We start from the raw sequence: 11,330 nt of genomic DNA, 5'->3' as shown, positions 1-11,330 counted from the left end.
TTAAAGACTTAAATGTCAAACCTAAAACCATAAAAACCCTAGAAGAAACTCTAGGCAATACCATTCAGGACATAGGCCTGGATAAAGACTTCATGACTGAAACACCAAAAGCAATTGCAACAAAAGCCAAAATTGACTAATGGGATCTAATTAAACTAAAGAACTTCTGCACAGCAAAAGAAACTATTATCAGAGTGAACAGACAACCTACAGAATGGGAGAAAATTTTTGCAGTCTATCCATCTGACAAAGTCTAATATCCAGAATCTATAAGGAACTTAAACAAATTTACAAGAAAAAAAAGCCATCAAAAATTTTGTGAAGGATATGAACAGACACTTTTCAAAAGAAGATATTTATGTGACAAGCATATGAAAAAAAAAACTCATCATCACTGGTCATTAGAGAAATGCAAATCAAAACCACAATGAGATATCATCTCACACCAGTTAGAGTGCCGATCATTAAAAAGTCAGGAAACGACAGATGCTGGAGAGGATGTGGAGAAATAGGAACACTTTTACACTGTTGGTGGGAGCGTAAAGTAGTTCAACCATTGTGGAAGACAGTGTGGTGATGTCTCAAGGATCTACAACCAGAAATACCATTTGACCCAGCAATCCCGTTACTGGATATATACCCATAGGATTACAAATTATTGTGCTATAAAGACACATGCACATATATGTTTATTGTGGCACTGTTCACAATAGCAAAGACTTGGAACTAACCCAAATGCCCATCAGTGATAGACTGGATAAAGAAAGTGTGGCCCATATACACCATGGAATACTATGCAGTCATAAAAAGGATGAGTTCATGTCTTGTGTAGGGACATGGATGAAGCTGGAAACCATCATTCTCAGCAAACTAACACAGGAACAGAAAACCAAACACCGCATGTTCTCACTCACAAGTGGGAGCTGAACAATGAGAACACATGGACACAGGGAGGGGAACTTCACACATGGGGGCCTGTCAAGGGGTGGGGAGGCAAGTGGAGGGAGAGCATTAGGACAAATACCTAATATATGTGGGACTTAAAACCTGGATGACAGGTTGATGGGTGCAGCAGACCACCATGGCACATGTATGCCTATGTAACAAACCTGCACGTTCTGTACATGTATCCCAGAACTTAAAGTATATTAAATAAAATGTTTAAGTATGCAGCTCCTTCCACAGCTTTCTCTTGGTCCTACTCCAGCCATGTGATGTGTATGCCTCCCCTCTGCCTTCTGCCATGATTGTAAGTTTCCTGAGGCCTCCCCAGAAGCCAAGCAGATGCCAGCATCATGCTTCCTGTACAGCCTGTGGAACCGTGAGCCAATTAAACCTCTTTTCTTTATGAATTACCCAATCTCTAATATTTCTTTAAAGCAGCGTGAGGATGGACTAATACATCTTCTTTACCGCATTTATAAGGATAGGGAAGAAAACAATGAACATGCAAAGACTGGAAAGAGACGAAGGAGTGTTAATACAGGGTAGAAAAGGAAGCAGGAGTTCTAGATATAATTCTGAGACTCAAGTGTAGTCACGGTCTTGAGCTTCACCTGGGTTTCCACAACTGATAGTAAATATCAATGAATAATAGGCAACAAAGCCCAGAGAAAGTAAGACATAATCAAGAGCTAACAGAAATGCAGAGGAAAATAAAGACAGAAACGGTTACTTTTCAATAGGAAGAAGGTCTCAGAAAGCACTAATAGGAAAGTGGAAATGTGAGACAGGAAGGGATAGTAGTCAACGCAGGTTGCATTAATGAGCACATTACCACTGTATACAGTGATAAGGATTTTCCCACTGTAAACAACTGGGTCTTAGTCCTGCTGTGGACTCAGCAATTTGTATGCAGTACATCACAGAATTGTCTCACTGGTGGACAGCTTGATAAGTAAGGAAGCTGTGGTGTTTATCCATAAGTCCTAACTGACAGTGATTGAAATATGCTCCTAGGTTATCAGCTCTGACAACTTCAGGCTGCTGCATGCACGACCTATACATACTTTTGTAGTCAGATAAACCCTCTGACAGGGAGTTATGAGTGGTTGAAGTAAGACATCATACACATGCATGGAAACAATAAGTGGCAAGGAGCTGTCGAAGAGGTTCTGAAAGCATCTTTATGAAAGGTACACGTCATGTATCAAAAACTTATTCAAAGCTGATCTACATGGCTTGGGCTAGGATGAGGCTAGTGAGAAGCCCTAGGCACCTCACTCTTAAGAAAACATTCACTCCCAGGGTCACCCACCTACAGGATCTGCACTTGGGTGACCAGAGAGTGAGTGCCTCCTTAAGCCGTGTGCCCTAGATGCCCCACCTGCCTCACAATAGCCCCAGCCCTGCTGGTCTAGTGGGAGAATGACAGGCTCCCTGTTTCAGCAAGGATGAATGGAAACAGTGGGCATGTCAGACATCCAGGAGACGCTGTGCACCCAAAAAGATGGGAAACAGTAAAAGTTGGGTCTCTTCCCCACCAGAAAAAAAGTGGACTGGCATGAAAAAGGTTAAAAAGCAGATTCTATCCAGTAGGGTAAGACTTGGGTTATTGTCTTCCCCATATAGTGACCTCCAGAAAGCCAACTCCAGAAAGTTTGAGTTAGGTGAGGTCCTATAGCTGGCTAATGACCTAATCAGATATGCAACCCGTTCTTCTGTAACCTTCTCACCACCCAATGATTCGCTTTTTTGCTGACCTCATGATGCTCTTGAGAGAATATAGAATAACTAGAACTGGTGATACCAACATAGATGACTAGACTAAGCCTCCTAATAAGGCTAATTTGAAGATAGTGCAAAGGTGTTCATCCTCAACATACCAGTTCACCCTCAAGTCCTTCAGTAGCTGGGAAAGCCCTCCTCTCTCAGAGAATGATAAGACTTTGCCTCCAGATTTTTCTGGCAGACTGGATCTGGGGCTGGCACTGACCACATGGATGTCTAATTAATGGACAGATGATGAGAACAGCTATCATGTTATTTGTTCTGGGGCAGGAGACTCTCTGGGCCTATTTTATATGGGGAAATGTCCCTAAAGGGCAAAAGGCAACTGAAGGTTAGTTTAGTAATCAATTTTAGAAGTACAGTCAGGCCTCAGGGACTAAACATCCCTCCCTTCTTAGGGCATGGCAAGATATTTGATATCATGAGGTCCTGCTGGAGACATAGAACCTTAGTCACAGCAGAAAGTAGAGTCGGTAGGAGAAGTATTGCCAACCCACAACTCAATGGGAAATGTTTCTGTCTCTTTAAATTGTAACCATGGGGCCCACCCTGAGCTTCCTGATTTCTGAAGTCTGAGTGATTTCCTCTGTGTGCCGAGAGGAAAGAGCCTTCTGCACTCACAGCCGAAGGGAAAGCAGCAGGTTGGGGCTTCTTGTGGCCAACTTCAGAGCCTGTCACCAGGAAAGGTGAGCCTGAGCCTGGGAGTGGCGGGGGCTGGGGGTGCTCTGAGAACCAGAAAGAACATGATTCCTAGAGTGTTTACTGCCTGAGCACTTGCATGCTACAAAGCATCATGCAGGCGAGCAATTTCTGGAACAATCAAAGACATGCTTCCAGGTTTTTAAGTAGGCAAAGTTTAGAGGAAATTTTAGGATCATCTTCTCCAGCTCTGGAGCACACACGTTCTTGGTGGAGAGTGAAACCTGTCTCCTCCCACTTCCCTTAATAAAGTAAGAGAAGAGTGTGCTGGAACCACCTCCAGGAATAAAACACAGTTTGAAAGGCATTCAACATTCCTCAGGCTCCCTATTGAGCAAAGGCAAAAGATACTTCCATGGCCCCGTAAGCCATCTAACCTCGGAGTGAGTCACAACGTGACAAGACTGGGTACATCTGAACTCTCCTCCTCACTGTCCACAGAAGGGGCCCCTGAGGAGACATCTGAGATTAATATCTTGGTCTTCATCCCCTTTCCCTGCATGGTCCCTTTAACATCTGCTCCCTTAATTCAAGCTTCTCCTGTTCCAGTCACCGGGACACCTTCAATTCCCACCTGTATAATAAAGGGGGTTGCAAAAATGACTGATGTCCAAGTTCTGAGCTGTGGACATCAGAAACATTTAATTCATGAATCAGAATCTCTGAGGATGGATCCAAGAGACGTACATTTTTACAGAACATTCACGTAATTCTGAGAAACAGCACATTTGAGTGGCAAAGAACTCAATAAACTTTGAGGTCTCTTAAAGTATCAGGAATATAGGATTCTACACGTGTACATTCCTCAATGATTAAGGGCCCTTTGTCACCTCAGAGTTCAGCTGGGTCTTACTTTCCTCAAAACAAGAAAAACTACTTAAAATCATTTCAACCCCTGTTCCAAACTATGGAAAATTCCAATGGACTATCCAGAGTTCTGTGGACTCCCTGCAGCACACATTCTCATTTTCTTAGTTGACAAGGACATTTTGCTTCATCTAAATTATTTTCTCCGAATCTTGCAGCTGTTTCTTCATTTCTGCTCTGATGTCATTGATGATCGTCTGTTCATTTCTACACGCAAAATAATTAATCACATAAGGCCCATGGAGTGAATCTTATTGAAGGTTTTGGGGAGGGCCAGGAGAGTTCCTGCAGAAACAGAAACAGCTCTAGATTTAATAGAGGATGAGGCAAACCTGTTCTCCAAGTCCTTCGATCAAAGACAAGTTACTTAGCCAGCCTCTCTCTCTGCCCTTCCTTCATGTGTGGTGCCAATGGGAGAGAACACAGGTACCTGAGCGACCAGGGTGCAAGACACAAAGAGTTTGACATGGAGGGTGAGACACAGACAGATGGTCGGGGAGGATCAATAGTCCTAGGAGGGGAAGCAGAGTGGGTTGACAAGGCCCTGAAATCTGCTGATTGTGAAGTAGCTGACCGAGTGGGGGATTGTCTGGGAATGAGGCTGGAGACATAGATGCAGGGAGAAGTGAATTTGTGTTCAGGAGCTTGTGTGATTAGGCAAACTGGATCACAGAGTGTTTAGCTATATTACATAATGTTAGATTTCAGCATAATCAGATTTGGAGGGGAAGATAAATTCAGGAGTTGAAGGGGAGTGTTCAAGTCTCTCCGGCACAGACATCGTATTTAGACATCTCTAGACAAACAAAACTATTTGATTTTAAGAAAACAGAGTTGGGGCCCTCCAGATCTACTTGGGAGATCTGTTCAATTTCCAAAAGAAAAACCCCAATTTTCTTCTTTTTTCCCAGGCCAGCCACTTGAAGGTGGGTGCCTAAGTCACTGGGCAAATTTTCTGGTTCTGAGGGTTTACCTAATCTTCCCCCAGCTGCTGAATCCCCTGATGTCTCTAGCTTATGTCAGTGATATAGAATCACCCGGGGAAAAAGTAATACCTAAAGCCCATTGGCATTGAGTAAATATTATAACTTACCCTCTGCTTTTTGCTTTTGGAGTTCCTGAAAAGACAAATCCAGCCTCACCCAATGTTCTCACAGCATCATACCAATTCAAGGGCAGGGTGTTGGCCCTTCCAAGGCCATTCTCTCAAGTTCCGATATAATCCGTACTTAAAGAAGGATTAGCACAATGTATTATATTTGATGAAATTTACCTGTCTTTCTGCCAAGACATACACCTAGATTTTTAGATCCTTGCAGGCAAAAACCATGTCTTTCCACTGTGCTGTCACCAGCTCTTCAGACTTTGCCTGACACACTGTAGATGGTTATGCCCATTTGAGGAATAAATAAATGAATTAACAAATTGTGTTTGGTACTCTTCCAGGTAAGCATGGGAGGAAGGAAGATGGCGAGAGATGAAGAAAATATCTATGGTAAGACCATATCTCTACACCTCATACTTGCCCCGCTAGGCTTCAGCTTAGGATAATAAGGAGAATGGGGCTTCCTCAAGACTGAACAGAGATAAGTTCCAGAGATGTCTCAACCCTGGGATGACAGCACCAGCCCTGAGATTTGCATTTTAGCTGGATCTCTGCTGTGAGAAGTTAAGTTCTTTGACTAGCCGGCTCCCTTGGTTCCACAGTATAAAATAAGGATAATAAGCTTACTCTGATCACCACAGAAGAAGTGCAGAGGGGATCAAATCATGCACTACAGTGAACATAAGACTTGCGAGGTAGCATGTTTACAGAACAAGGATAGAGGGTTAAAACAGATATTCTTTTTAGGCAGCCAGTTTAAGAGAGAAAGAAGAGAGGAAGGAGAGAAAGAGGAAGAGAAGGAGGGAAGAAGGAAAGAGGGCTTATCTCACCCCCTCAACAGGCCTCTGAGAAACAGGCCTCTATTACCACTCCCACTTTTGCCGAAGAGGCTTAATACTTAGATTATGCAACTTCCCCAAGGTTACACAACTAGCACATGGTGCGGCTGTGATTCAAACCAAGGTATCTGGAACTCCACACAGCTCTTCCCTACCAGGCAGTACTGCCCCCACGGCCTTTCTCTGGGGATGGTCTCTGGGAGAATATTTCAGAGTGCAATGAAATTTTCAAATATTAAATAAATATGTCTGCATGTGTGTGGCTGACCAGAAATGTCAGAACTATTGGGCTGGATTGATAAAGGAACATTTCTATGATAAGCAGCTGTAGTTGGAGCATCTACAGGTGCAGGCAGACAACCCAAATACAAAAGGAAAAGGTGGAAATGAACGCCTACGGGCTCAAATCTCTATTCTTAACCACTTATGCTAAAGGCAAGAAGATTCCAGTTCCCAAGGGAAAGTTGGTTAAACCTAAGTAAGATTATAACACTTGGTCTCACAGGTTTAGAAGAGAACACTTGGTCCCGGCAGGAGCCCACGCTGAGGCTCATCCTTGTTGGGAGAACAGGGGCCGGAAAGAGCGCCACTGGAAACAGCATCCTGGGCCAGAAACGGTTCCTCTCCAGGCTGGGGGCCACGTCTGTGACCAGCGCCTGCACCACGGCCAGCCGCTGGTGGAACAAGTACCACGTGGAAGTCGTGGACACTCCAGACATTTTCAGCTCCGAAGTGTCTAAGACAGACACCGGCTGTGACGAGAGAGGTCGCTGCTACCTGCTCTCGGCCCCGGGGCCCCACGCGCTGCTGCTGGTGACCCAGCTGGGCCGGTTCACCGCCCAGGACCAGCAAGCGGTGAGGAAGGCGAGGGACATGTTCGGGGAGGACGTCCTGAAATGGACGGTCATCGTCTTCACCAGGAAGGAGGACCTGGCGGGGTGCTCCCTGCAAGATTACGTGCGCAGCACAGAGAACCGGGCCTTGCGCGAGCTGGTGACCGAGTGCGGGGGCCGGGTCTGTGCCTTTGACAACCGGGCCACCGGCCAGGAGCAGGAAGCCCAGGCGGAGCAGCTGCTGGGGCTGGTGGAGGGCCTGGTGCGGGAGCACAAAGGCGCCCACTACTCCAACGAGGTGTACGAGATGGCGCATTTCCTGCGCTGGGCAGGCCAGGAGGAGCGGCTCCGGAGGGTGTCGGAGGGCGTGGCCGCCCGCATGCGGAGGAGGCCTTGGGGCGCCTGGCTGTCGGCCGGGATGTGGGCGTGGCCGAAGCCGCCCTGGAGCTGGAGGCTGGGCCTGGCCCTGCTGCTGGGTGGCGCGCTCCTCTTCTGCGTGCTGCTCCACAGGCGCTGGTCGGCGGTCTTTGCGGAGGTCAGACCTGACTGACACTGCAGGTCCTAAAACTGAAGGCGGCCGGGCGCGGTGGCTCAAGCCTGTAATCCCAGCACTTTGGGAGGCCGAGACGGGCGGATCACGAGGTCAGGGTATCGAGACCATCCTGGCTAACACAGTGAAACCCTGTCTCTACTAAAAATACAAAAAACTAGCCGGGCGAGGTGGCGGGCGCCTGTAGTCCCAGCTACTCGGGAGGCTGAGGCAGGAGAATGGCGTAAACCCGGGAGGCGGAGCTTGCAGTGAACTGAGGTCCGGCCACTGTACTCCAGCCTGGGCGACAGAGCGAGACTCTGTCTCAAAAAAAAAAAAAAAAAAAAAACTGAAGGCAACTTGGTCAAGAGAGGCTGAATTCTTGGAGCTGAAGGGACAACTTTATTCCAACGGAAGGAATCCTGTAGTTTCAGGCACAGTTTTAATGACACAGAAAACTTTGAATGCTGCATCATCTTTGCAACTTTGCCAAGAGTCAGAGTCCACTTTTTAAGTTTTTAACTCATTTTAAATGATGTGTATGCAGAGTTTTAAATTTCTCTAACAATAACTTCCTTTGGTAGTTTTGGTAGACTAATGTCAAGTAGCTTCTGGTGGGGACAAATGCGTGGCACAGGGGAAAGAAGTGCCTTTATTTTTTAACTTTTTAAAAAATTTAGACTGCCCCCGCCTTGATAATTTTCTAGTTCATATACATGAGTAGATATGTTCTTTTGTGATTCTTGTAGACTGTTAGCATCAATAAAAGAAATGTGGGCATTACACATGTTAATGTTACTTCTGAGCCATCAGTTTATTAGTACAATGATTTACTACCAAAAAGATGAATGTAACTGTACTGTTACAAAGCAGAAAATAACAGTTTCCACTTTTCTAGAACATATTATGGTTCGTGGCATTCCAAAATGAAGTAGGGGCCGGGTGAAGTGGCTCACGCCTGTAATCCCAACACTTTGGGAGGCCTAGGCGGGTAGATCACCTGAGGTCAGGAGTTCGAGACCAGCGTGACCAACATGGCGAAACCTCATCTCTACTAAAAATACAAAAATTAGCCAGACGTGGTAGCACTCGCCTGTAATCTCAGCCACTCGGGAGGCTGAGGCGGGAGAATCGCTTGATGCAGTGAGCCGAGATCGTGCCACTGCACTCCAGCTTGGATGACAGAGCAAGAATCTGTTGAAAGAAGGGAAGGGAAGGGGAGGGGAGGGGAGGGAAAAGAAAGAAAGAACAAAAGTAGGATACTGGGAAAATAACGTGTAATATCTCCTATATGGTTATTCATATTTTTGTCACACACACACACAGAGTCTGTATCTCCAGCTCCACTCTGGTTATGGAGAAGAGGCAGAGCGCCAGGTGCATAGGCTGAGACTGCAGACACCTGACCATCCTATTACTGTGAGGCAAAAGCATCCGGTGTTTTTCGGGTTGAGCCTGTCCAGGAAGATTCTTGAATGCCCGGTGATTAGAAAATGTGACGCTGACTGGTTGTGCGAATCAAACAACAGGATTTCCTTATTTCTACTTCTGAGCATAATGAGAACCCTTTAAGGGAACTCATTGTCTTTAAATCAGCCAACCTCTAGTGAGGTCATGGAGACACAGGAAGCAGGTATTCACATTAACCCCAATCAAGGGGAAGAGGAGGAGGAAGGGAGTATGCGCAGGCGCCCTAGGGTCTTCCCCAGCACACATTGGAAAGGAGGGGTCTGCAGGCATGCGCACAAATGCCAGGTCAAGCTAAGGACTGCAGGAGGTTCCACGTGGGCTGCGGGCTTCGGGCAGGCTATGGTCAGGGGTCCTGAGGGCCTTGGTGACGTTGCAGGGAGTTGGAATTTCTGCAGCATGGCTCAAGTAAAACCCATGTTTAATTCCTGCCTTTCGCTTCCTCAGCAGCCATCCTGGGCCCTTGCAGGGGCCTCGAGCCAGGGAGGGATTCCTTTGATGATCAGAGGGGGCAGCAGGGAAGGTACAGTGTGGTAGCCACTTGCGCACGAGCCAGTGCTGCTGGTGGTGGTAGAGAACAACTTTTATCAAAGTGGTGGAGAACAACAGCAGCAACAAAAGTATTGCTCTTTGTGGAGCAGGGCTGCCCCATAGGCAGTGTGCCCAGAGTAGCAGCTCAGAAGCAGTTCTGCAATCATATTTATGCCCAGTTTCAATGATATGCAAATTAAGGGGTGGATTATGCCAAAATTTCTAGAAAAAAGGCAATAACTTCCAGGTCATAGGATTGTTGCCGTGGAAAGGAGCCATAACTTCCAGGTGTTGCCTTAGCAATGGTAACCTGACATAGCACTGGTGAGTGTGTTTTATGGAGAGACTCCATAAAACCTCTTCCCTTTCAGCTCGTCTTCAGTGTGGTCTGGAGCCCAATCCCCACCTCCGGAGTCGAGTCCTGCCTCCTCCCAGTAATAAAAAGTAGTAGTATATGGTTAATTGTCAAATACGTTTGCAAAGTGTAATCAAAGATACATTATCAATCTGAATCTCAAAGTGTGCTATCATCTTTGAATCTGAATAATATATTATTAAAGAAGTTACAGTTTTCCTTTACATTCAATAACATTTCTTTAGTGGTTTTCTTTTTCAGATACTTTGATTATAATCTTTTTTTTTTTTCATCTTTGTATCCCCATTATACAACCCAGTGCCTGGCATATAAAGTGGGATCAACAAATGTTTGGAAAATGAATTGTAAAGTTGACTTTCCTGTACCTTTTTAATATTAGGTTTCCAACTACCATGCTTTTGACCATTTTCTAAATTTTCTACCCTAGATAACAGAAAATTATTTCATGCAAGCTTGCTATGTATTAATGATACTCTCCTGCCCTAAGGAAATTTACTTCCCTTCAAGCACAGGGTCCCCCAAATTACTGTATTTCCACCCCCTTTCAGCTTATTTTATCCTTTTCTCCTACTACAGAACAGTTGGCATTCACCATTCCCTTCAGTAAAGTCTTTTTTTGTCTGTGGCTTAAAGGATGCTTTTCCCCCCATAGCGCAAGGTTAGGCCTTGTAACCTCAGTTATGTAATTTAGGTGATTTGATAGCACAAATCAATTTTATATTTAAATTACAGCATAAAACAGCACTGCCTCCTGTAGAAAAACTTGCTTGCTAATTTTGACCAGACATAGGGTAAAAATATTGTCCAATATCTCAAAAATTATATGAATATATATCCATTTCAATTGTGTCCCCCTTCCTCTCCTCTCCTTTTATCTCTTCAAGGATAAAAATGTATGGGTCGTGTGCTGATGATGTTTCTGTTCATATTTCTATGCCCTGATACCTGGATCAGCTTTTGTTCTACAAAAAAAGACTTGTATCTGGCTTATTTCTGAAAGCTAGTGTTGGCCATGATTAACTTTTAGAGCAAAAGATTTCAGGCAATGAGTACATTCTTACATATTCTTACACAGTGAATATTCAGTTCCAGCCCGCACAGTAGCCCTAACAGATACCAGTGCTCCTTCCAGAGATTCAACTATGGATTCAGTACACCAGAAGAGAATTCCTGTAAATTCTTGGGGAAGCTATAGCTAGACTATGGCTCAACACTCATTTTTCCCCCGTGATTCTTAATCTAACAGTGGCACTGTTGGCCTGTTCTTTGGCAACTAGATTTGGTTCTTGCTTATTCTACCAATAAAATATTTTATTGAGATGCGTCTAAATTTGTCCCCTCCTCTTTAATTCTT

At 45.1% G+C, this 11,330-nt stretch overlaps 1 protein-coding gene across 1 annotated transcript; it reads left to right on the top strand.

Annotated features, from left to right (window-relative positions):
- Nucleotides 1-3,273: 3,273 nt before the first annotated feature.
- Nucleotides 3,274-11,302, top strand: GIMAP1 (GTPase, IMAP family member 1). Its single transcript, XM_033193719.1, has 4 exons — nt 3,274-3,416; nt 5,743-5,791; nt 6,746-7,646; nt 7,958-11,302. Exons 2-3 carry the CDS (start codon nt 5,749-5,751, stop codon nt 7,621-7,623), a joined length of 921 nt encoding a protein of 306 aa, XP_033049610.1. The 5' UTR covers nt 3,274-3,416; nt 5,743-5,748; the 3' UTR covers nt 7,624-7,646; nt 7,958-11,302.
- Nucleotides 11,303-11,330: the final 28 nt, after the last annotated feature.

This window comes from Trachypithecus francoisi, unplaced genomic scaffold (assembly GCF_009764315.1).
Source record: "Trachypithecus francoisi isolate TF-2019V2 unplaced genomic scaffold, Tfra_2.0 Lachesis_group4, whole genome shotgun sequence".
Classification (NCBI taxonomy): domain Eukaryota; kingdom Metazoa; phylum Chordata; class Mammalia; order Primates; family Cercopithecidae; genus Trachypithecus; species Trachypithecus francoisi.
The sequence above is the reverse complement of the archived record's forward strand: the minus strand, read 5'-3'. Positions and strand labels throughout refer to the sequence as shown.

Bases quoted from the DNA above. Each gene is read 5' to 3' on its own strand.
- GIMAP1 (XM_033193719.1), top strand. From the start codon at position 5,749: ATGGGAGGAAGGAAGATGGCGAGAGATGAAGAAAATATCTATG. The intron at 5,792-6,745 runs GTAAGACCATAT...TTGGTCTCACAG, and splicing joins AGATGAAGAAAATATCTATG to GTTTAGAAGAGAACACTTGG.